Source organism: Galleria mellonella, unplaced genomic scaffold (assembly GCF_026898425.1).
Source record: "Galleria mellonella isolate WM207_F2 unplaced genomic scaffold, CSIRO_AGI_GalMel_v1 utg64, whole genome shotgun sequence".
In the NCBI taxonomy this organism is placed as follows: domain Eukaryota; kingdom Metazoa; phylum Arthropoda; class Insecta; order Lepidoptera; family Pyralidae; genus Galleria; species Galleria mellonella.
The window spans coordinates 3307365-3333855 of NW_026442133.1; the positions used below are offsets into that span (position 1 = coordinate 3307365).

At 32.3% G+C, this 26491-nt stretch overlaps 1 protein-coding gene across 1 annotated transcript in view; it reads right to left on the reverse strand.

Annotated features, from left to right (window-relative positions):
* Nucleotides 1–322: 322 nt before the first annotated feature.
* Nucleotides 323–26491, reverse strand: part of LOC113512615 (headcase protein) — an 84375-nt gene continuing 58206 nt past the window's right edge. The window contains exons 3-5 of the mRNA XM_026896520.3: nt 1841–2029; nt 768–956; nt 323–641 (exon numbers count right to left, since the gene is read on the reverse strand). Coding sequence (XP_026752321.2) covers nt 471–641; nt 768–956; nt 1841–2029 — 549 coding nt within the window. The 3' untranslated portion in view covers nt 323–470. The remainder of the gene's footprint in view (nt 642–767; nt 957–1840; nt 2030–26491) is intronic.

Consider the following 26491-nt stretch of genomic DNA (forward strand, 5'->3'; position numbering starts at 1 on the left):
AACGTCGCACTGACGCGATTAAAAGTTCAAGAAAAAAAGTTCGACACCACAGATTACGCGATCTGATTTAAGTAATCGATGAAATCATTCGAGAACAGCTGCATGTTCGAAGGTTCTGCGAAAGGTGCACGGCGAAGACTACCGCAGCCGCCTAAGGCCGGTCTCTCTGGTGCCTTTGGCCGTAACGTTGCTAAATATCGCTCTGCTAGTGACTCGCCGAAGCTCATCGCTAGTGTCTCCGGAGTCAGGCCAAGTAATGACAGAGACTCGGTAATGCTAGCCAGGGTTGGAGTGAGGTATTTTGATACGGGCTCTTCTGGAGGCGGCTCGGGCGCTCGTGATGCCATACTCGTATTAACAACAGGGCGTAACGCAGGAGGAGATGCTCGACGCGGAGGTGAAGGAGCAACATTCCAAGTGTCGGCGGAGGCAGGGGGGGTGCCGGGAGAGGGTCCCGGCACCGCCGACTGTTATGGCCACTGCTGGTAAACAGGGAAGGCCCGTTTCGTGAAGCAGTAGGCGATCGGCTTGACGAAGTGCGTGTCAAGGACACGGCAATGCGGGCACGTCAGCGGATGCGAATAGTCGGAGTAATTCAACCGCTGTTGAGGATGTAGGAGCGGTTTGTAGCAACTGTTACACTGTAGGGAAAGAAAAATATATAATGCATAACATTGGTAATGTAATAAATTAATAACAACCGTATAAATAATAATGTACCTACAAAGCACGTTTAAATCGGTACTTAAGATTAATTTATAATTTACCTTCAATCGTTCAGCGCAACATGGTGTGGCCATAAAAATGTCATAGGAATACATGGTGCCCAGTACGAGGGACGAGCCATCCCACTTCTGTCCACAGAAGCGACACCTGATGGTTCGCTCAGGATCACATCGCTCAAGGCATCCCATGCATACGCACGTCAAATACTGCGTACGGCCTTCCACTTTAACCTGCGGACAAAGATGAAAATACAGCAACATGTAATATTAAGTGAAACCCGGGTCTTTATGTTTATATCTGCAATAAAAGCAGTAGTTGTAACTGGTTCTTCCATCAGATCAGACCAGAGTGCAATTGACTTTAGCGTAAGAAGGAAACTCCTATGTATTACATAAGAAATTCCTGATAGCAGCAGTATTAGGAACTTTTATTGTAAGAACCTTTATATTTTATGCTTAAAATTCGTATAATAGGTATCTAGGTACACGAGGGGTTTGCATGCTAATTCTAAAAACAAACAAACATACAAGTCATAATACGTTAAATAAACAAAGACAGAGAAGTTATCCGTACACCGTACGTTATGTTCCCAACGGGGGGACGTTTGTTATTTTGTAGACAAACTTTGCGAGATCTTATTTAAGTTTGCTAAGGAATAAATATTCGAGTATTTAAAAAAGATACAGTGACAGCAAAATTTAAAGGCAATATATTTTCTTGTTATAATATAGAAATATCGTTAAAATTCTATTCATAAAAGTAAATTATTACGATCCTAAATTAAACTTTTGGGCGGAGTGATATTCAGTTTTATCATAATACTTTTAAATAAATTTGTCGTAAGATAATTTTACGTGTACATTGTGTAAATTGAGACAGAAACATAAAAACGGAATCGATATTTTGAAACAATTCGATTAGATCTATTTGTACGTTACTTTAAAGCAATTTCCATTCTGTAGTGCCTTATCTTGATTTGAAAACTTTTTACTATTTTAAAATACTTTTGAGCGCTTCGTCGAAAAAGTTTCTATGGTTCGCGATAAATTTAACTACATTAATTCAGCTTAAAATATGAGTAGTACTATTTTGAAAATGTTACAAATGTAATTACCTCAACAGCGCTGCTGGTATGTTGCAGCGGACTGAGGAAGAACGTGCCGTCAACCAAAGGATACCGGTCGAACACGTGGAGTGTTTCCTTGCACAAAGCACACGATACCCGGGGCTTGTGTTGACCAGCTAACGTGGAGAGGATGAACAGCCGTGTCTCGTCATTGCCGTGGTTACCTTCGTCCTCAATCTGAAATAAATTTAAAGAATAAGTAATACATACTTTACAGATAATAAATAATAATAAACAAGAAAACCTCTTTCAGTTAAACAAATTACTGGTAATGGGCGAATCACTCGATTTATTACTCTGAATGTAATTCTTTGATCATATCAAACCAAGAAGAGATTTCATCTTTGAAATGTCAAATGAAAGCTTAAATGCCAGCTCGCAGTTTAGCAACAACTTTCGGTACGAAAACAAAAGGTCGACCCCATTCGCTATGAGCACAGACGTTATTGTAAAACCACGCAATTTCAATATTTCATATCCCCACATTTACATATTACGATTAATGCATCCACCCACGACACTTACCGCAGCAACTCTCCCTTCGTAATAACGCAAGTAAATGACTGCATAAAGTTGAATAATGAAAGGCTGAAAGGCAATTACGCTGAATTCGGAGTCGAAGTCAAACAAAGGCTCACGAGCGCCGCAGAGATCGATTGTGATTCGTTCACGTACGAGCAATTTGTGAGAATAATAATGAAAGTTTAACGAGTACAGTTGCACCGTAGGCACAGGCGTCGCCATGTCTTAAGTATATTATAAACTGTCAAAGCGTAACGTGCCGATTTCCATTTTCTTACCGCATCGAGCTTTGTTCTACTTTTGGAAATAGACTGAGTGTCTATTGTTTAGCCGTTTCATTATAATGTGAATTATACGATTGATTACTTACACGGTGAACATATGGAACAGAATGCAGTGCGCATAAGTAAAGGACGCGCGCATACCGATGTGCATATATTGATGTTAGACATTCCTATCTATTATTAGAGTGACGTCGTGACACCAGGAACACATAAAACGTACCCGGCGAGAGCATTGACCTACGCAAACAAACTCAATATGATTTGCAGTAATAGTGCGGTAGTTTGCCAAGAGGCGAGCAGTCGGGGGTGGGCCATTCGGCATAGCGAACTGACGATATCTAACTTCCAACTACGACATGGCCATCTATTACTACTATGTTATAACTGCTAGTCTAAATATTTATGATCAGTTGTCGTTAATGTTCAATTTCCAAATTGCAATAGCCAGTCCTATCAAGTTTTGAAATTGATCAATATGTAGCCCGTCTGCGTGAGACTAGTATGATTGATTCCACTGAGTGAAAAGATGCTGTCCGGACATTCGATATAACTAGCCACGATTTGATAACGATAAATCACGAAACACATAAATACTTTATTGAATACAATGAAAAAATACCGCGCAAATCTAATGAAGTACGAGTGAAGTGAAATCTATGAATTGCGAGGTTAATTAAACAGCGCTAGACTCGTCGCCTTAGGACTAATGAGTAACAATTAAATTGTTAAGTGTCGCGCTCACGAAAGTTTAGTGATGTTGCAGGTCGCGGACAACGAACCCAGAGCGACGTAGGGCTGCAAACTTGCGCTTTACTCTTGTACAGTGAGATTGATGAGCACTCTGACGCAGACTATTTATTTACTCAATCCGATCACGCTTTGTCTCACAATCGTCGCCTTTTACTGTTGTCTACGATGACTCGTCGAGGTAGTAAACCGACGCATAAAACTTTCTGACGACTCGGGGTAGGTACTGGGTATGTCTATTACGGTACGGAGTGCATAACTGCAACCGCAGATGTAGGAATAGTCAGAAAGCGATTCGGTCTCGTCTAGTGTCAGTTAACACGGGTAGACGGGCTATTTAACTGAAGCAGACGATCGTAGCTTCCTCTAATTACGTCGACTGAATTTACATAGCGCGGGGAAACTTGGCAACCGGCAAACTTGTTTTCAATGGCGTCGAAATGTTCCCGAGGTACATCCTCGCTTTTCCGCAAAGATGACGCTCTCTAATCTTAAATTCTCCTAAAACGAACGCGACGATACGTAAATAATTTGAATAATATACACGGTACATTCAAAATGCAATCTTGTACAAATTTAATCGCGGTCTCCGCATGTTTGTTTCGATGTTCAAACAAGGACGAAAAGAGGTCGTTTCAACGAGAAGAGGAGAGGAACAAGTGCGCTTGAAGCGTGTCGTTAGTACTTACGTCCCGTGGAACGAATGTACACACATTAAAACTTTCCGAAATGAAGGTGACGTAATAATTAAAGAGCTGCATGGGGTGTCGCCCCACAACAATGTTCCCTTTTGGCGTGAACGAGATACGGTTAAAAAGTGTTAAACACATCAATTAAAGCACTTATATAATCCCCTTTATTAAAAAATATGATATATATTTAAGATTTATTTTAAGTGCTAAATTTTAAATAAGTCTTATTTATAAATTGTCTTTGGCATTAAATCGATAACTTTAGTTTTTCTTTAAAAATGCGTTTCCAAAGTTATTCATGTTACATTCATTGTCAACGTAGTCATTGTTCTTTGTCTCAACCGGAGAGCGAATGTCTGCAAATGAGCACTCATATAAAATAGGAGACATAAAGGTTGAATAATGACTATAAATCTAGATTGTTCCCAGGGGTGGCTTATTTTTAATTAGCTAAATGAAACTTTTCCTATTATATTTCGTCGTCGCCGGCACTCGCCACAGTGAAACGCAATTTAATATAGTATAGATAAAAATTAAATACAGAGGGAACGTGGAGTAAAGTGGAGGGTACTGAAAGGCTAAAAATGAGAAACTCCGCCGCAAATCCAATTAGCTTCAACAAGATATCCAATACTACGATCTGATACTAGTTAAATATATAATTGAATTTTTAAACAGAACGATTTCTAAAAGGAATGTATTATTTATTAGAAGGAGACTACATTTTTTTATTTCAATACCTAGTTAAATATTTTTCGTTATTTAGCTATTAAAATACGTTTAATAAAGAAGTAAATAGCTATAAAATTAAGTAAATCTGGTAAAAGTAAATCTGTCATTGCTCGTCAACATAAATGTTAACAATGACGTCCTGAAATACTTATATATGGCAATTTTTCAGATTTCCTGTATTTGTACTTAACATATTATACTAGGTGAAACAGAAACCAAGCGTGTTCTTTTAGTTAACTTGAATTTTTTTTTGGGTTGAAAAACGATAATATTTTGTGTTTCCCATTCTAATACGTCACGTCCAGTTGTTAAGTTATTATGGGCTCAATTTGCAAAATTATGACACATATACAGTTTTCTTAGTTTACTATACAATTGCCTATGAGTGCTAAAGTAAATACTCTTTGGTATTACTAAAATTTTTTTAGAAATAAAACGGTTATTGTTTTAATGTTATCATATCAATTTTCATTTCAACAATACATACTCGTATTGATTGTCAATTTTTAAATCAACGTGAAGATTACGACTTTCTGAAGAAATATTTAGTTTTATGTCATCACGGCCATTACTTCCAAACGAAGTGTCTTCTCATCAGTATTCGACAGTCAAAGGACCAGCGGTTTATGTAAATCCACAGCATTTATTACGCTTGCAACTTTGTTAAATGTCGATACTCTGTACCTCGCGGGATTCATGGAGCGAGCAATTTATTAATCTATACAAAGGAAAGTATCTCAGAATCAGACGTTATTGAAAATGATTCGCGTGCTTATCTTTTTGAAAGGTATTCATAAAATTCGAATGCGTATAGACAGTACGATACACATGGTGCGAAGGATTCTCAAAAATTCAATGTCTTGAGATATTTTCCTGCGTGAATTAATGTCACGTCCTGAACATTCCATATTGTGCACGTCAAATACCACATCATTGTGAAGAGTTGAGGCGTTTTAATTTGAAGTCACGCGTGCCTTAATACAGTACACCTTATAAAAGAGTATAAGGACAAATTGTTAATCAAATAAATCCATTTTATTACCCATATTTTCGTTGTTTTTAAATGTATTGAGCATTTACATATAGACATGCAATACAGTCCTGTAAAGAATTATTGTTCTACGTAACAGTTTAATACATCTCATACATAAAAGAACATCATAAAACAGTGTCAAGGCTTTGAACGTCGGTCATTCAGCATTTCCTGGCAGCGAGGCAGTTATTACTTCAACTCAAGACATGTAAACGTAAGAGTCGTTACCATTTTATTGCGTCTGGTTGCGATGTATCGATGTACTCGCATCGTTTCGACGAGAATAAATAAAAATTAAATGTGAATGAATGTTAAAAGCGTTTATGCCGAAGTAGGCAACATCAAGTTTTATCTACCACTTCTTAAAAAATAATATTTTCGACTAATCTGATAAATAAAAAAAAAAAACGCTTTGCGAACTAAAACGTTAAAGTTTCACATAAATGTAGTAAAAATTTTTTTGCAACTACTTCATATTTTACATTATAGTTTCAAATATTTTTTCGTAATCAAAGTCTACAATTTTAGCAGTAGCTTAATAAAAACATTAAGAATCTTGGTCCGATAAAGAACTAAACATTTTTAAGAGTAAAAAAGTGTATTTATTATCAAAGTATATTTGCATAAAAAAATATGACTGATTATTACACTAGGCTAAGCTTGTCCTGTAGGGAACAGGATTAATATTACGTGATGAGTTTGAGATGAGTTTGAATCGAATATTTTTTTTTAAATCAACGACAACTATTATGAATTGTTTAGTTGTTTTTGAAAATTTAATAATAGTTTTGATGTTGTCACACTTCAGTAAATTTCGATATCGCTATTAAAATGTCAATGTAAGTGAAGTGGACGAGGATCTGATGCGAACTTGACGATTCATTGTTCAATCATAGTATGATTTAACGATATTTTATGAAGTGTCTGACAAATCAATATTTGTTTCCGAATATTGCATCGATGGTAATTGATTTACAGTCTGACACTTCATCGATGTCAAAGACTACAAACAAATGGGGTTTACATAGCACTGTTTCGAGTTATTTCGCGTAGACCAGACTGTTTACGTGGTACATGGAAAACTACTTATCTTAACTCGGTTTTATCGTTAGCCTGTATTGTTATGTCAGTAACTAGCCATTGAAAGAACGCGTCGCTAATGTAGATAATGTTCCTAGATGTTTTATGGTTGGTAATTTAATGAAAATGAGATATTTAATCACGTTAAAGCTAGTTGATCATGTTAGGTCTTGAAGAATTAAGAGATTATATTTACAAATATCGTGATTTTAAAAACGATTAAACCAATTAAGTCATAATGATAGTAATAAAAATGGAAATAATTTGTGGTGATTATTCATATTATTCCATTAAGCATTGGAGATAAATGCATATGTTAAGACGGAGTTAGATCAAGCTAATGAATTCTCGTCCTTCCTTTACTTATTGAATTCTGTTTAGAGTCAATGTACGAGCACTAAGATCATTTTGCGAGCATTATCTTGTTACTTCTTTGCATTTGTAAACGATTCTGTACGTTGTTGTTGCTGTAATACATTGAGTATTAACTGGTCATACCCCAAATGATGTCTCATCTTCAAATTGCATTGAGTTCTAACAGATGCTCGGTAAAGGACTTGTTTGAGGACAATGACAGCGATATTAGCGTGGCCGGATTCTGGCATAATAATATCTGATCCTTTACCCCCAGGCAGGAAGAAGTTGTCTCTTGGTTCTATATTCTTGATTTTTTCTGGGGTCTTTATTTGTTTGGACTTAACAGAGAAGTAAAATCTACAGACTTAAAAAAGAACTATTAAAATCTGATATAAATTGGTAAAGATATCACGTAACATAATTAGCCCGAAAAATATAGTCGTATATCGAAACTCTTTTCTATTTTAAATCTTTTAAAAATAACATTTATAATGTAACGTTATATAACTGCAAAACGGGAATTTAACGAACTTATAATGCTTGTTGTTTCCGTTTATGACACATAATTATGACTATAAATACATGTAGGTACACTTTGACTACCGATAAAAGTAAATGAGATGTTTATTATTGGAGACAAGTATATATCATTTCGCAAAAAAAAAAGCGACTTCAATCGAGAATGCACTGTTAAAAGTTGAGAAATTTCGTAAATATAGCATAAAACAAAAAAAAAACAATAAAGTTTTTAATTGTAAAAAGTATTCCCACGGGATAGTTAAATAACTGGAAATGCGTAAATGATGCGTGTAATTCAATGAAGCTACGACCTGTCTCGCGTTTAGTTTGATATTAAAGTCATAAATAGTTATTCTATTAGACATTTTTGCACGCCTCGAAGGGAAGATTAATACCGTCTTTTGTTAAATAAGAATGGAATAAATAGAAATCCCAAGTGGACGTGGGCGCAAGCTGTTCCCAGCGTTTAAGCTATTTGTCAGAGAAAAACCAATACAAACATTCGTGTTTTGCTCCAGACAGCAAAGATATTAAATGAGAATCTGTATGTAGATATTTACTAAAAGATGACATATACTTTTATTTTTAAATATTCTTTACGGTAGTTTTAAATAGGGTTGCCTAATGACTAGTGGATCCGGCAACGCGAGTCTTTATACTTGTAAATTTAGGACAGTCTCTGTTTCCTTTCATTTTAACCAATATATTAACAACAGATGAATTCAGGTTTCCACAATATTTCGTCAAAATGTACGGGTTATTTTTTTCGTAATTTATTAAATTTATTTTTAAGAGACTTTCATAAGGTTTTTAATTCATCTGTATTATGTTAAGTAGGTATGTTATGTGATTACGTCATCAATTCTGAACCGATTTTGAGGATTATTTTTGTACTGAATACTCTCTTATTAGTTACATATTAATTTTGTAACGATTAAAGCTGTCGTGTTCTCTTTGAAGGAGGAATTTAGAGTTTTAGAGTCTCCGGAACCGGCGTGTATGAATGAGACGAGTTATGAAATTGCAGGAAGGAAGAGATGTAAGAATAGAGGTTATTGGCACTCTGTAAAGGACTGGGCGTGAAGACAGATAAATAAATAGATAAAGCTACCGTTTTACTTTATGTAGCAAATTACTAGTCTATAAGCAGTCTACTTCTGGATATCTGGAAATGATAGATCTGGGCATGGAGAAAATATACTTGTCACTTCTGCATTTCTTTTTATGTATGTTCTAAGGTAATTACATAGCCTAGTCTGAACATTCTATAAATTTTATTAATGACACACAAACATATAGCTTATAAACAAGAGACGGGAATTACGTGATCGTTAGCTATGATAATTAACTTGGGTTATCTTGACATTTCAGTCGAGTTATTATTATACACTAGCCATGATCACGAGTCGATCAGTGGAGTAGGCCGGTGTAACCTGGTAAATTATCATAGTTTACCTAAATGATAGCATTAATTGTCGTCTCTCAAAAACCATAAATCATGTAATACGAATATCTAAAATTTTATATCTAGCTTGCTTTGTTCATTTTCGTCATGTTGTAGGTATACTGAAACCGTCATTAGCACAAAATCTGAAACGAGAAATCGATTGTTGATAGGTACTAGTATGTGCTGTTGCAAATCTTTCATTAGCAGTTCATTATCAAATCGAAAATGAGTTTGCATCAAATGCAAATGTAATTATTGTATGAACACTAATATTCTGCTGTATATCCTAATAAAGCAGACGTAGTTACCTATATGAACATATAGTTTGGACCATTTGTTAATATACTGTTGAAGTTGAGTCGTTCGATTAATGGAACAAAATCCAAAGTTTGTTATTACATATTAAATTTACTAAGTAAATTTAATAACGTAACGTAACCACTATGTAGTTTAAGAGTCACCATTGTTATTATATAGATGATACTGGCAAATGAATTTATGCAACCATATAGAAGTATCAATAAAATAAAATAAATATTCATGTTATTCAAATATTCATAAAATGTCTCTGTTCAAAATATCAATATCGATAAATATAATAAAAAATGTAGCTACTTTATAGTGTAAAATATTCCAATACAATAAATTGGTTGCATAAATTTCATTTGCACATTTTTTATTCGAAGTGATGCTGCCGTAGTTAAAATTTATTTAATAAAATTTAATTATTTCATTAAATAAATTTCTTTTTAATAAAATTTGTACTAATAATTCATCTGAGGTTTCTACATAATTCAATACCTACGTCAGTCACAAATCTTACATGTATATATCATTAATTCGGTTTGTTCATAAGTTTATTCATCGACATAACTAAAGATAGTACCTACGGCTTTAATATTTACCGAACAGTTATCTAGCGTCGAATTCTTAGAATTAATTGGAAAGTATTATAGAAGACATTTAGTAGTTCAAGTATGGATATAATATATGTATGTGTAGTTAAGTAACATATATAAAGTGGCGGTTCAATCACCCAACGCCTATTAATAATATTGAATGTAAATTTAGATACGAAGTTTCAAAAGTTTATAAAATTTTAATTTATTTTAAATTTAATATAAGTTTCAATAAAGTAACTCAATAGCAATTATTATTAAATGAGCGATAAGGTATCAGTTATTAATTTTGTAACATATACGTGGATCCAAGTTTCAACTTACTGCATTAAATTTTAGTAAATTTTTCTTTATTACCTATTAATGGTTTTAGTTTTTTAAACAACTACAAAAGGATGAGGTTTTTAATTCGCCTTTCGCGTAATATCTTCGATGATTCTTAACTGATTTTGATAATGCCTTTTGCAATTTATTCCCGTGAAGGTCTCAGAAGTAATATTCATATTAGCTTTATTCTGCGGTTTTACCCAAGTGAATTAAGATAAAAATTAAGTTAATGCAGCAATCTATCTGTGTATGGTTGTCTACGATATTATGGCATGCCCCTCAAAAATTCTAAGAATTTAAGTAAGTGTGAGTATAAATATTTAAAAGGTTTCGATCAAGGAATATAATACTTTTTGACCGGACTGCTGCTGAAGACCTTTCCTCGCAAACACAAACAGAGCGCCAATATCTGTATACGGTCATACACATTGAAGTAACAAGTTGGAGAGGCGTGTCATATTAATGTAATTTGTACCTAATTTCACTTAAAATATAATTCATTTAAGGTAATATGAAATTTTATATTTATAATAATTGTAGAATATTTGGTTCTAGAAATATTGTTTCCTTTATTGCCCTGTATTGCAATTCAGAAACATAGTTGTCAAACTGGTCGGAGGAGATACAAGCAGCAAGCAAATATATTTTTAAACTTTCACATTTAAAATATGATTCAATTCAACAAATTCACTTTCCGAATGAGCCAGACGCATCAACAAATAAAACATATAATAAGTACTTATATGTATACTACGGTTGGTGTAGCAAGCCCATTCGCGTATGCAAATATTCGCCAACATTTGCTTTTCTCGTTCCAACATTATTTATTTAACATACATGCCATAAATGTTACTGAATACTACATTCGCAAAAAAAAATAATATCAATTTGTGATAAATTATAATAATAATAAAAAATAAAACATTTACTTTTCGAACGACGTGCAATTCGAATTTTAAAAATAACTAAAAAAATATTTGCGGCACTGAGAGAGTATCTATTTTATTAATATGAAAAAAAAAAAAACAATACAAATGTTTTCGAGATCAGAACACATTTAATATGTTTATTTTTTTCGTTTCGTTTTTAAGTACCAAGACAGAACAGAAGAATGAAATTACAATATCAATAATTAGCATCTAAAAAATAAAAATTAAAACAATGTAAAATAAGCAACTACTCATGCATGCTATGACGCAGTAATAAGTGTGTTTTAGTTAAGGTTTAAGTATTTTGAAGAGTGCTATTTTTGGTACAACAAGATGAACAACACTGATTCTTATGAGTGATTCGTTCCTATGTTTAAGGGGTAGTTCAGGATCTTCTTTGCCACTCGTAGAGAATTATTACTAATATTTATCAGGTGGGCCATTATTTTTATGTTCTATATAGTATTAAAATGATATACAAGGAAAGTAGTTATATAATGGCTATAAAAATATATAATCGTTTGCCAAATAACCTAAAAGAAGTACCTAATACTAAATTCAAATTATTATTAAAAAAAATGGCTACTTGAAAATGCTTTTTACAATTTGAATAAATTCTTTGCTTTTTGACATTTTTTTTTTATATTGACATTATAAATAATTTAATTAATATATTCTAATGGTGACCACGTGTTGGTTTGTAACTGTTGATTGACGTGCTTTATTTTATTGACGATTTTATTGTATGATTGTAAAATAATTAATGTTATGTTAATTAATTGTATTGTATGTCTGATGTATGGGTAGGCTGTGTTTCCCTTTAAAACGTTAATAACATCTGACGAAAAATTATAATGTACAGCTCACAATAAATATTTATTCTATTCTATTCTAAAATAATTAGAAATTACAACCATTATAAACACACTTTTTCAGTTTAATTAATCAACTTCATTTTAATTAACCTGTGTAGATAATTAATAACCTGTTTAATATAAATACGTATAATACATGGATTTATCTCGTGTCATTATTGTGAATTGATTGTTCAGTTACAAGTCGGCAGTAATAACATTATGACTGCTGATAGTAACTGTTTTCATTATACATAATACAATTTGTTATCAGGAATCTTAATTTGACAACTTCGAAACTTAGTATAAGGAGTAATTTGAGTTCCAAGCATTTGTTACAACGTTAGCAGTCTGTTGAGACAGTTTGTTGAGTCAACATTCATTTAATAATTGGATAAGTGTGAGTAGAACTCGCCCCTTGAGGGTTCCGTACTGTTAGAATTTATATAAGAATATAACAAGGTAAAAGTTTAAAGAAAATATAATGTAATATTATATATGCTTACAAATATCAAAATCTCAATGTAGAAAAAAAATTGAAAATTGTCTGATCAGGGATTATATAAAAAGAGGATTGTTTAACCGTTCTTTGCATAGTGGTGGAAGTTTCCATCATAACATTGAATGCCCAAAAATTATATAAAAAAACAAGTTCACTTTAAGTTGATCGTGTCTAGATACATTTTTAATGTCCATTGAAGAAATAAAAAACATAGCTGTCAAATTTAATTTTTTAACTATTTTTCTTTTAATTTTGAACATGAATTATATCACCTAATTTATTTCATCAATAAAAAAAATATGCAAAGAAGGGTTAACAACTTCACTGCAATATACTCTAACAGGTGGATTTCCACGCGGTTTCTCCTGGAAACAATCGTGGTTTATTCCTAATGAATTCATCACGACCTAACTGACCAGTTTTCATAATCAGCTATCCCTCTTCACTAGTGCCCAATTTACGTATACCGACAGCGCATGTAGGGTTACCATACTATTATCTTCCTTAAAACAGAAATCAGGTAACAATCGTTATTTTCATGAAGCCAAGCGTCAGATCGTTTGCAATTTTATACTTAATAAAAAGGTCCTGTTTTCAAAACCTTTAAAGAAACAATAGATATGTTTAAATAAATATAAAGCCGTCGACATACTATTCAATTCAATATTGGGACCAACGTTGGGATAAAATATGGTTATGTGATTACAAACAGCATGTCTTGCCACGTGCGTGGTCAGCTGTATCAACATTACAGTTGAAGAAATATTTGATTTTCCTATCGGTGCCAACACGATAATGTAGTCGCACTTCCCTTATGTAATATTTTATCAGCGTGTCAAATCCATTAAAATATTTCCGAGACTATATGTTTAATGACTTATGTCGTTATTGTGAAGTCTATTTTGGGTTCGTTATCCTGAGCGGTTCTGTTGTGTAGGTGCATCTCTAGTGCCAATGAAAGGTTGTACCAGAATTTACCAGAGGGAGATTTTGTACAAAAGTCGTTTGCTTGGGAACCTCTGTCCCATTCGCGTTTCTATCGTGAAGCAGTTGTATTTGCATGGCTGTGTTTCGGTTTCAAGGGTGGGATATGGCAGTTAATTTACAGAGTACAAAGGCATAACACCTTACTCCTCAGTATCATGCGCGAAACAGTATACTCTGTTATGTCCATGGTAGTGTTTATGTCTATAGGCGATGGTTACCATTTTCCATCAGGTCAGCCGTCAGCTCGTTTGCCATTCTAAGTTGCATAAAAAAATATATCAATATATTGCATAAATAAATATGTTCTGCTACGCAAAAAGCAATCGTTACACAAAAAGAAATGAAATCTGTTTCAATCATGGTTTCATCAAATTATGTTGATTTAAAAATCAAGCATTGAATCGATTTTAATGAAATTTTTATGGTACCAATCTGAAAGTATATGTTTTCAACAAATAAAATAATTAAAAATAAAAAATAGAAATAAGAGTTTTCAGTTTTCCAAATCGATTGGTATGATGATACCGGCTAATATGACGACGCTGATGTCTTCCATTAGAGTAGACAAAAAACAACCCAATTCCCAATGGTCCTTAAATGATCCGATCCATTCCTTTGCATTCATCAATCGATGCATCAATATCTAATAAACATGCCCGTCCAGTTATCACGAGGAGCAGTGTCTAGTCATAAAATTTACAATTATTGTCATAAACTCTGCTTTATAGTGTTCATAACTCTATTTAGATAATACCTATTTGTGTACTATAAGTAGAAATAGGTGTGGTGTGCGTTCGTGTTTACCGATCTCAGATCGCTATAAATGTCGCCATATATAACATTATTAAACTAGTTATTCTATTTAATTATAGTGTGTACATGTTATTAAAAAAACAAGTTTTTATAACTAGATCCTGTGATGACTTCAAACTATATGATTGGACCATGATGAATATCTGTTAGTTAATTATTTATTAAAACCAATCTAAGGGACTAAACACGGCAGGACTAGCTCGATCATTTGAGGAATTCTTATGGACACCTACTAATATCATCATAGCATCCGCTCTAAAATAACATAAAAACAATTAATTTATTCTTATAATAATACTATACTATAGGATAGCTGCAGAAGTTGCTATATGTAGGGTAAGCATACCACATTTCAATTTGGTGAAATACTGTGTAAGGATTACAGAGTACTTATTAACTCAATTCATGTAGGTAAAGTCGTGGCATACGACTAGTGGGTTAATATTAAAATATACCTAAATTATTATGTAACAAACACAAGAACTAAATAATTCACGGAGCCAATTCCAAACCATGTATTTACCGAGTACATGTATAAAATTATAATAAATCAAATAACGTATAGCATAAACGATAAATACCTACCTCGCTATTAATATTTCTAATAACACTGAAATATTAAGTCCTTATAGCTATAATATTTCGTAATCTTCTGTGATACCAGTTTACATTTTTTTAATGAAAATAGAATGGTAATTATCAATATTTTTTATGCTGACAGAGCACCATTTAGGGATGATAGGTGAGGATAAAGTCAGGACAGTTAATTCATCATGAGGAATTCACTAGAAATAAAATGGTTTCAAAGACAATAGTGGTAGTATACATGTTATTTTTTTTATTCAGTTTGCAGTGGCCAAGGAACAGACGATTCACCTAATTACTGGTAGAAGTAATAATTGATGCCAAAGCAATAAAAGTACCATAGACACGAAATTCTACCACTGCTTACCTATATATATACCAAAAATTCAAAATTCGCATAATTGAAAAAAGTATTTGTCTCAAATATTGTCGAAGCATTTGGCGTTCCATTGTCTCTGCCTACCCTAATGGGAGACAGGCGTGACAGATATGTATGTATGTATGTATTTGTCTCATAATAAAAAAAAAGAAAAAATGGACAAGTTGCAGTTGTGAAATTAAAACAACATTAATAAAGTCCGTACCTAACGCACATTAAGCTTATAGACATAGTCTGGTCACCTCAAAGCGAAAAGGCGTGAATTTATTGCATTAGAAACTCGCTCTAACGGCTGCCAGCAGCAGGAACACTTACATACATAAGAACCCTTCGATTCTCAGATTCCGAAGCACGTAGTTAGTGTACACGCCCTGCTGTTAAGTGGTCGTAGCTCAGACTTGTCGCACATGATAAAAAGTCGACATATCGGTCATGCTAAACCAGAGTTGCCAGATTGGTTGTTTTCGCAATTTTGGGTACAAAATTTTCTGTTCTCGAAATTTTTGAAAATTTCTTGAAGAAATTTGGGGACTTTTTCACACGATATTATTGGTACTTGTAAACCGTTAATTGTACACTGCTGAACATAGGCCTTTTTCATAAGGGGGGGGGGGGGGGGGGAAGTTTCCAGTAGTTGCCCGACTTTGTTTTGTTTCACCGTCAAACAAGTTCTATACTAATTGTCATTACTCAAGTAGATTACAGTGATCTTTAAAATATTTACTAATCTGGCGATTGCATTTAGAGCAAACCTAATTGCTTGTTATTACATTATTATTAATTGATTTAATATCATATATACCAGCGCTTGCGTGGTGTGTAATTAGAACGAAAAATATATTACCTTGTTATTTGAACACATTAACTACCAAATAAATTCTAATATTAGAAACATTAGTTACCACTATCAAAATTATAAATAAAACAACAGTAAACAACAAACAAACAATATTTATAAATAAGTATGCATTCAGAATTAGTGCAGTGTCCACTAGGTACTTTTTTAGTTTGACATGACAAAAAGATATAATGCAAAGAGATTAAAAGATGATAAAATAAAATTTTAAAAACATATATTACTCGTATTTTTGTGGGAAAATAAATCGGATTAGGGAATAAGATATCGTATCGGTTCGCATGTATTTTATTTTTTAAGAACTTATTGCTTTAAGCTTTTTTGTCATGTTGAACAATCTGATTTTTTAAAAAAAATTTTTTAAAGTATTACTAATTAATAAATATAATTTAAGTTATCATTTAGGTTTTGAAATTATTAAAATTTATTTATTTATTTATATATACATTGAATAGAATTATAAAAAAAAACAGCGATAAAACAAATTGTTAGTTCTGAGTTATGTACAATAAAGATTTTTACAATACAATACAATACAATACATCCTTTAAATATTGTTCCTCAATTCAGTTTGATCTGATTCAGTCATTTTGATACCCAGAATTTCCCCTTGTAAATATGTAAACGTTAGAAAGTAGGTTTTTATGTAATGTATATTTAAATTTGTATTTTGATAAGACACAAAGTTGCATTGCGCCCGTTTTTTACAAGCTTATCGTTGCCGGAATATTCTATATGGGCATTTCTTTAAGAAAAACAAACTGCGATTACACTATCAGCGAGAGATAGGAGTATGAACCAACCATTTGCCACAAGTGATAACCCTGCACATAGTGTGGTGTCACCTCGACCCCCTTTATCTGTTTTGCAAAGTTGCTAAAGGCAGCCTTGCCGGTAAACTTACAACGACACAAGACAATATTCATTGAAAATGAATTAGAGTACGAATTTATAAATTAATACGACTGATATGACGATCTTTTTTATATTACATTTGTAGTTTCCCGCGGCTTTGTTCGTATCAATCTCCTCTTTTAATTTATGATAATCTGTCCATGTAACAAATTTTGTTCAAATCACTTCAGCCGCTTAAAGGTATTTAAATATTAAACATACAAAAATCTTGACAGATTTTTATATTAGTAGGATTACTAGAGCAAACAGGGGGAAGAGACTTAGTAATGTGAACTACCAACCATTCCCTGTCAGGTCGACTTTCACGTGGCTGCTTTGGAACTAATCGTACTGAATTTCATGTGTTGAATCACGTTACGATGACCTAACTGACCCGCTTTTTATTTTTACCTATCGTCCCTCACTAGTGCTCCGTAGTATACTGTTAGTGCAGATGAGGTTACCATTCCATTATCATGCATTAAATAATGATGAATTCATCAGGAATTAACCATGATAGTTTTCAGGGGGAACCGCGAGGAGGTCGACCTGGTTGGGTATATTGCTAGCAATGGGATTCTCAGTTTCGATTACTATTAATCCCTTTTCCCCCTAGTTAATTGTGTTTGCAAATACGTCCACAGATTTCGGGAATTTTGTACATATTTGTTGCTGAATGTCGACATTTGATGCTGACTTTATCTAATGGGTCAATAAACTACATGTATTTTTCTTTGAAATTGTATAAGGATCATATATTTTTTAACTTAAAATAACTTTATACAGCAACTATCAATAAATACAATAATTCAATTGGCTTTTATTATTAAATCTATTGATAATTTAAATGAAGTTATTTATAAGCTGAATAGTTCTAGAGCTAGACTATAAACTAGCTTACAACACGATATGCAAATAGGTTGAATTCCTAACAGTACTCAATTATGAGAGAATAAAGTAATAAATTACCGAGTTGTAATTTTACAGCTATTATGATGTACGGCTGAAGTCTAATTTTAATGAGAAATATTTACATATTAAAATCTAAATCGAAATTGTCGTGTTTCTATGAATAATTAATTATTAACAAATATATTAAGTTATTAAATACATCAGAGCTAAGTCCGTGTAAAGGCGAGAAGAATAAACTTAATTTGGGAATCTCTTAAAGACTAGATTTTTTTTTATCTCTATCTATTTTCACCGATTCCACTTTAAATTTAAAAATAACATAAACAGATTACATACCTAATAATATTTGGTTTGAACTCAAAATGTTACTAAATATAGTTTAAAAACACGATAATACAGATAACCTACTAACAGAATAATGATAAAAAGTTGTTTACAAAAACATACCTACACCGGTGTGACAGACCAAGGTTTGTTATTTGATCCGTTTACAAATACATATTTACTATATTAATATATAGCTTTTAGTACATTTATAATTTAAAAAACATATTTGCCAAAGAACCAGTAAAAAATTCAACTCAGGTATATGATGCATAATGATTAGATGGAGTGTGAGATAGCATAAATTATCGAATTTATTTATACGTATTATGTATTTTTTTATAATAATATTTTTATATCTTAAAAATATAGAATAGTGACACCACGGAGAGATATATAAATAGAACGACCTTCTTCGTTGTGGTTTTTGTGTTATATTAAATGACCTAATAGATATTCACAAATCACAAACGATCAGCTTGTTGCACATTAGCTCTAGGACCTAGGGTCGACATACTCGTGTGCATTTCAATATACCTAAGGTGATAAGGCACGGTTCGTTTTTAAGGTTGTCATTTGAAAAACAAATTATTAAATTCTAAAAATTATTATTAAGGGTTTGAAATTATTAAAATTCATAATATGTCTACTATAGAGAATGTAATGAAAAAAAAAAATTAAGTAAAAACTTTGATGTCTTAATATACCTATATAATAAGTACGAATGTACTAAGAATGTAATAAAAATTAATCATTAATGTTTAGGTACAGTGATATACACATGTTGTTATTTTTAATTCGAACACACTAACTTCAGACATAACAACGATTCAATAAAACTCAATTCTATTATTATCTTTCTATCGTTGAATAACAACTACAACAACAAATTATCATTCAAATGTTTATAATCAAAACTAAAAGTATTAGCATTATTTATATTTAAAATATATGTTATTAAGTTCATAAATTTTAATACAATTTAATTAAGGAATATTGTAACCTGTTAAGAATAGTTATATGTTATTCTAATGAAAGCGGTAGCCCTACCATTATCGCGGTCTCAGAGGATAACGTCCTCTACAAGGCGAACGTATCGGTGCAACAATAAACATACTTTACGCACGACCCTTACATAACATTCTAGACGTTGCCTAGATAGGCAATGTAGCCAGATGGTGATATTAACCAATAGGGGCCACATTGTAGGGCACTTCTAGATTGAATATACTTAATAGCATATTTGAATACTAATTGAAGACATTAAGTACGATTGGATAGTAGATTAGCTCTTAATTTAAGATCTCACGAGTTAAATATGTTGTTATGAGAGGTGCAAACAAGTCTAAAGAATTGTTTCTTATTTTAAATTATGCCAAACTATCTAAATTTTGGGCATCAATACGGAATTACATAAAACCGTATTTTAATTCTCAGGGTCGGTAATGCGTACGTGACACTCATAGTGTTTCAGATATCATTGGCTGTTACATTAAAAATGAACAAAGCAAGAGCTCCAATGACACTTGGTTAACCCTATCTACCCCGTCAGGGGACTAGCGACAAGACAAATGATTAAATTTATATTAATGCTTCCAAATATATGAAAAATATTTTTGCAGTACAATTCAATACGTATTTTACAAACCGCAGGGTGATTTTATAATTGTTTTAATGGTTGATCCATTAAAACAATTATAAAATCACTCCAGTTTCGCTGTTGGTTTTATTCACATTCATTTAACTCCCATTGTCCCAAAACCAATTTATCACCATCTAAAGTACTTAATATTTATATATCTACCAGCTGAGTAATGTAAACTTCACAGCTGTCAGATTAAAGAAGTGGTTTAATGAATACAAACATACTGAACTTTTGAAGATACCAACAAAAATATACTACTTGTCAATACCTTAAAATTCGGCATGCTTTCTAATGGAACAAAAGGAAATACAAGAAGCTTTGAGCAATGATTTATATATGACCGAACGCAAGACACGATATATATGTGTATGCCGAATTTCCGAATAGTAAACAGGTTTTGAAGTTCTAAAGAAACTTAAATAAAAACGTCTTGTTGAACTATAATGATAATTTAGATATTGGCCGGCACCGGGGTTTTGTTTTTGAACTTCGAAAAAAAAATAGAGGAGATTTTTAATGATGGTATTTACTTCGCGATATTTCTGGCCAATTCTAAAACAATTCGTCCCGTGTTGGTCCAATTTTAATTTTCTCACGCTTCTGAATCTTTATTTTATTTTTGATAAGGCCTTAAATTTTAACAACTTAAAATTTTGCTCATTATTATTTACTGAGAATTGTGTCCTATACATGGAATAAAAAAATACGACACTTATGATAGTTATTGCTAATTATTTGATTTATGTTCAATTCTATTATTGTGGGCTGATTCCAGGTGTTAAAACTTGAAACTGAACCTATAATTCTTAATGAATAGTGCTTGTTCCCTTTGCATTTATATACATACATCCGTTCGACCCACTACAAACTTAACGACTACATAATTACCATAGTTACAGAACTAGATTTCACGTGTGCAACAACAGAGGCCAACTAACGTATGTTTCTTAATATATATTTATTTCAATACAAAATTCTATGATTAAAGTCTGTGTTTATAATTTCAATTTACGACAGTAGAGGGTTTACTATGAAAATTGTCCAAAAATGTTCCAAACCGAAGCGAAACACAAATTTGATATTAATTACAAAAAGAAAATTGTCAAAATAAATAGGACTAAATATTTCCGACCGAAATATTTAAGTTTTATATCGAACGAAACGCCAAGTAACGTCCACGGTCCCGATTTCCTTATAAACAAGTTTCATTGATGCGCATGACATGTGGGTTCGAACTTCGAAATGTCGTTCGAAACTCCCAGAAGCGGATGGTATAACTATGTAACATGTCACGTATCGGAAATTTTTAGTTTTCGACGTCTATTCCGAGATGTAATCTGTCGTCTAATGGATATCATTAAAATATAATATAGACCTGCATTTATAACCAATGTAATTTTAATTGAGTCGTAAATATTTAGAATAAAATTAAATTTACCGCGATTTGATACACCTCGAAAGCGTTAACGCATATAAACTTCAAACCAAACCTACGTGCTTCTAGCTTGCACCGTGTCATTAGTCATTCAACTAGTTTCTATCGGTCATTGTACCACAACAAAATGAAGTGTTATGTAATATTTTATCGTAGGAACCACTCTAAATGTATGTAGAGATAAAAACTTCAATAGCTATTCATTAAAGTGCTACGGGCACAGGTAGATAAGTAATGAACACTGATAGTGGAAGAACTTACAAGAACAATATTATCAGGCTTTAGTCGCGTATATTGTTTAAATATAGTGTAGCTGTAACCTATCTTAACAAGCTCTTAATTGAAACTATTCACGTTTTCCGATATAAACATTGCTATTAGATAGTTCTTATCTAATTCAGTTCCATTAGTTTTCAGTGCAAAATAGAGATAGTATTTCAATATAAATGGAGTTTGTAAATTGCTATCTTGAGTATTGTAAATATTTGTATTGTCTATTTGTATTTTCATGCTTGGTTTTTGGTAGACAGCGAGAACCAAGTCAACGATTATATATGCGAGTACATCTTTCTTTGTTAAATTTTCTTGCAAACCGTTTCCTAAGGCTCTAATTTCATTTCTCCTTTACAATACACTGTCTGTCTGATCATGATAGGTAAGTCTAGGATTCCGATATTACGTACATTCTTTCATATCCGCATTGTATATCCAGCATTCTTTCCACATTCGACATTCGGGCTATGGTTTGGATTCTGAATAAAGGACTTTAATCATAATAATAGTATAATCTTACTAATATAATAAATGAGAAAGTGAGTTTGTAACCTTGTAGCGTTTTAACTGCTTACCCAATCACTATGTTTGGTATACACGTACTATATGAGATGGAGAAGGATATAAGCTATAGGCTTTCTCTCTCAGTTGGAGTAATACAAATACAAACAGCTTTATTTTGTTTGAAATTGGTATAAAGGATGGTACATAATATTTAAATATTGTTCATGCTTTTCACCAGAATCTGGCATACAAAATTTATTTAATTGTGCTACTATGCTATGCTATTATTATTTTACTTATATCCTCATATTATATAAATGTCAACATATTTACGTATTAATAATAAATTATATAGGTTACAAATTACAATTAATTAAATGAGTCACATATTTAAGTTTTAAAATGTTCAAAATATTCGTTAACCGAGTAAAAACATTTTTTTTTCAGACATCTTTTTAGTTTCTTTTTAAATACATATATTCAAGGGTAGTGTTTTCATTTCGTCCGTTAATTTATTATAAATGCTTATTGTCATACAGTAGGCATTTCTGCTATACAAAGTTGTAGTTTTATAAGGTAGTACTAAGTTTTGAGGATTTCTTGTGTTAAAATTACAGAAATCACTTTTCTTTTTAAATAAATGTAAATGTGTTTTTGCGAATATGCATACTTCATATATATATTTACATGGAACAGTAAGTATATTTAGTAAAAGATATATATATATATATATATATATATATATATATATATATATATATATATATATATATATATATATATATATATATATATATATATATATATATATATATATATATATATATATATATATATATAGTTAGAAAGACACGGCTAAAAGGTAGTATGCAATTATGTTATTGCTTTTCCTACTACTTCTTTTTAAATTTTGTTATCACCAATTAACTTAATTACATTATATTTAAAAAAAATATAAAATTATAAAATGTAAATGTTATTTTTACACCACGAACATAAACTTTAATAAACTGCTTCCAAACATCAATCAAGAAACTACACGCGAGTGTATTAAACTCTTGATTGCACTTTTGGTCATGACTAATTTTTTATAAGCGGTTAACCTTCAAATTAGAAAGATACACTAGTTCCATTCCCATAATTAATCCATTATTGCATTGATATGCAAATTTATTCAGAATAAGATTTAGGATCCAGTTTAAGACATTTAATTGCCATTCAAAGCACAGAGATAGTGCGGTACCACATACAAAGTAGTTTTTTTTATTGCATTCCCAAAACACAGAACCTTATCAGAATTTAAATTCGTAGTATCAGATTAGAATAGGAATTTATTTATTTGCTTAAGGTACACTTTAAAAACACTCGTAGTTTTATTTTATTCTGTGCACATTTACATCACAGTAGTGACTTCCAACGCAATTTAGACACAAACAAAAAATTTAGTAAAATCATTGAATAAAAAAAAACAACTTGAATATTAGTTAAAAAATATATATAAATCAGATTTATAACATGAAAATGTCTTATGTGAAAGCGGTTATACATTTATTATTGATCAACAAATGTTTTTTTCCAATATCAAGATTCATAAACGTTGAAAGTATTCAACGCATACGAGATATTCTTGTTGAATACTTGAAAATTGAGTTAAATACTTTGCTTGCACAGTAACAACTGTTTGTGTTCATAAATAATATGTCGTTTCTAACTTAATAATGTGTTTTAAAATGTAATTACTTTATTTGTATTTTTAAATAGTTACGTATGTTCCGTAATTATTCAAAATTACAAATAAAGTAATTGAATAATCTCAAATGTACAATAAACAATAGCAGGTCGACTATAAATTGTTGAAACTTTAAAAGCGGGAATATAAGAGCCGGTCCGTGCGTTATTTCTGCGAACAATTAATTTGGAGATGTCGCAGAATTGAACCTTGTGCTGGAATGATGTATATCTCCTTTTACAGCGGTGCTCGACGCTCTTAATCCCGTGTATTAACCGGAGGCAGCGACCGCCACGATTTATCGTCCTGAGGCACGACTAGGTGGGGCCGCGTAACAAGTTACATTTTACATTGTTGTTTCCTTGCAACCTGATATTTTGCTACGTAGACGTATCGAAAATATATGTATTGATTTCCTTCACATCCAAAGTAACTTTTAGAACCGGAGAAAAGGGATTGTTAATAATGAAGTCATACAGGATCATTTCTAGCAACACAAGTGGTTAATTCTTTGCTGAATCGTCAATAGACCTGTTTTGTCCTCACCTACTATCAGTCACTGGTGCTCCGCCAGCATATACCGATAGAGCAGGCGAAATTATCATTCCATTAATATTCATTAAACTTTTAGAATCGAAAATACTACGGATGATACTACAAGTTCATGAGAACGTAATACTAAAAGAAAATTAAAAGCAAAAAATATAGTAAATATATAGCCTGTAAAAGATATAACAAAAACTATGTGCCTACCATAATTTTTTAATTCAGGGATTTTTATTCTATTGCATTTTAATTTTGACAGTATAAAAATTTTAGTACAATCTTTTAAAAATCCTTATAGCTTTTAAGCAGTCACTTCTCGTTTTATCTGCAATCGTTCCTCTCCTCGGGGTTGTTGAAGTCGTGCATTTACAGTCGAGGAAAAAACGCGGGAAACGAACGGAAAGCTCGGAGATCCGTTTAACTCGTACAACAGAGTAAAGCGAAGATTTCCGTCGGCGATCTTGTCAAAGATGTGGGTGTCTTATCCAGTATTTATTTGTTCTAAAAGCTCTCGAACAAGTGACTACCGAGGTTCAATAGGTTCAGAATTAAGTAAGGGAATTTACTCTTTTAGCTCTTTTACTATATGCTCCTTATTTCAACTACTTGATCGGGACATATGAAATACAATAAAAAGTAGCCTTTGTCCCTATCTATGCGGCATACCATATATACATTTATATGTCTATTCTTTCAAACGCATTTTCACACACATAATATCAAAAATGGTTCTATTGTTTTTAATTAGTTTGAATTTCAGTTAGGTATAATGAAATATATTAAAAAAAAAAAAATCTCCATACTTAATTTTAGTGTGCGTGTTTGTAACTTCAATAGATTCTTATAAAAACAAAATGACAGAAATTCCAATTAACAATTATTATCGATTGGATCTAATTAAATAAAAGGTCTATGACCTATAAGTAATTCATAGAATGGGCGAGTGAACGTGAGGTGCGGTGCAGTCGATATGGCAGGTGCGTTATGTAAGTAGGTGGTAGTAGGCAAGGCACAGCCGCACGTCTCGACTTCAAACCAAATATCCTTCGCCAACTGCGGAGAGCTCGCGATAAGAATCGCAACAATTGAACAAATCCAATTCCGCCTTTCGAAACAAAGTCAATCATCCAAGCAAATTCTCCGTAAAAGGTCAGACCAAAGGGCGATTGCGCCATTACTACAGGTGCCGCAAACTCAAAACAGGTACAGCCAGACAAATTTATAATAATATAGTCCATTACCTTTTGCTTCTCACATAACGATAACCCTGGATATAGCCATTACTGTCGCGCACCCGGAGGACTAAAAGCGCACAATTTAAAACATAAATTAGATAGTGCAGTGTCTAAATACGAGAGGACACCGGGAGGTAGCCGACTACCGGGTGGTTAGGGACGATGAATAACGAAGCAACAAGGATGGTGTATAGACTATGGCGTAAGGACGACTGAGACAAAATGATGCACGGGTGCAGCAGCCAGCAAGCAGTGTGCACACAGACATCGATCGATTAGCGGGACTCACCCGCCCGCAGCGCCACAGCCAATCTATCGACCTTTACGTTCCTATTTTAATTTTATAACTTCCCAAATTGCTTCAAATACTATTAATGTAAAAAATAATGGAACTTGACCAAACAAGTTCAAAGGATAGTTTCTAGTATAATTAACAAATTTGACTACTTTCAAGTATAATAAAAAAGAGAATAACTTCATACGGAACAAAATTGTGGGATCAATATAAAAGTAAATCTGCCGTTTGCTAAAAATAAAGACGGTAAAATTGAAGCTTCTACAAATTATAGACACAATCATATTTAAGTCAATCATAATG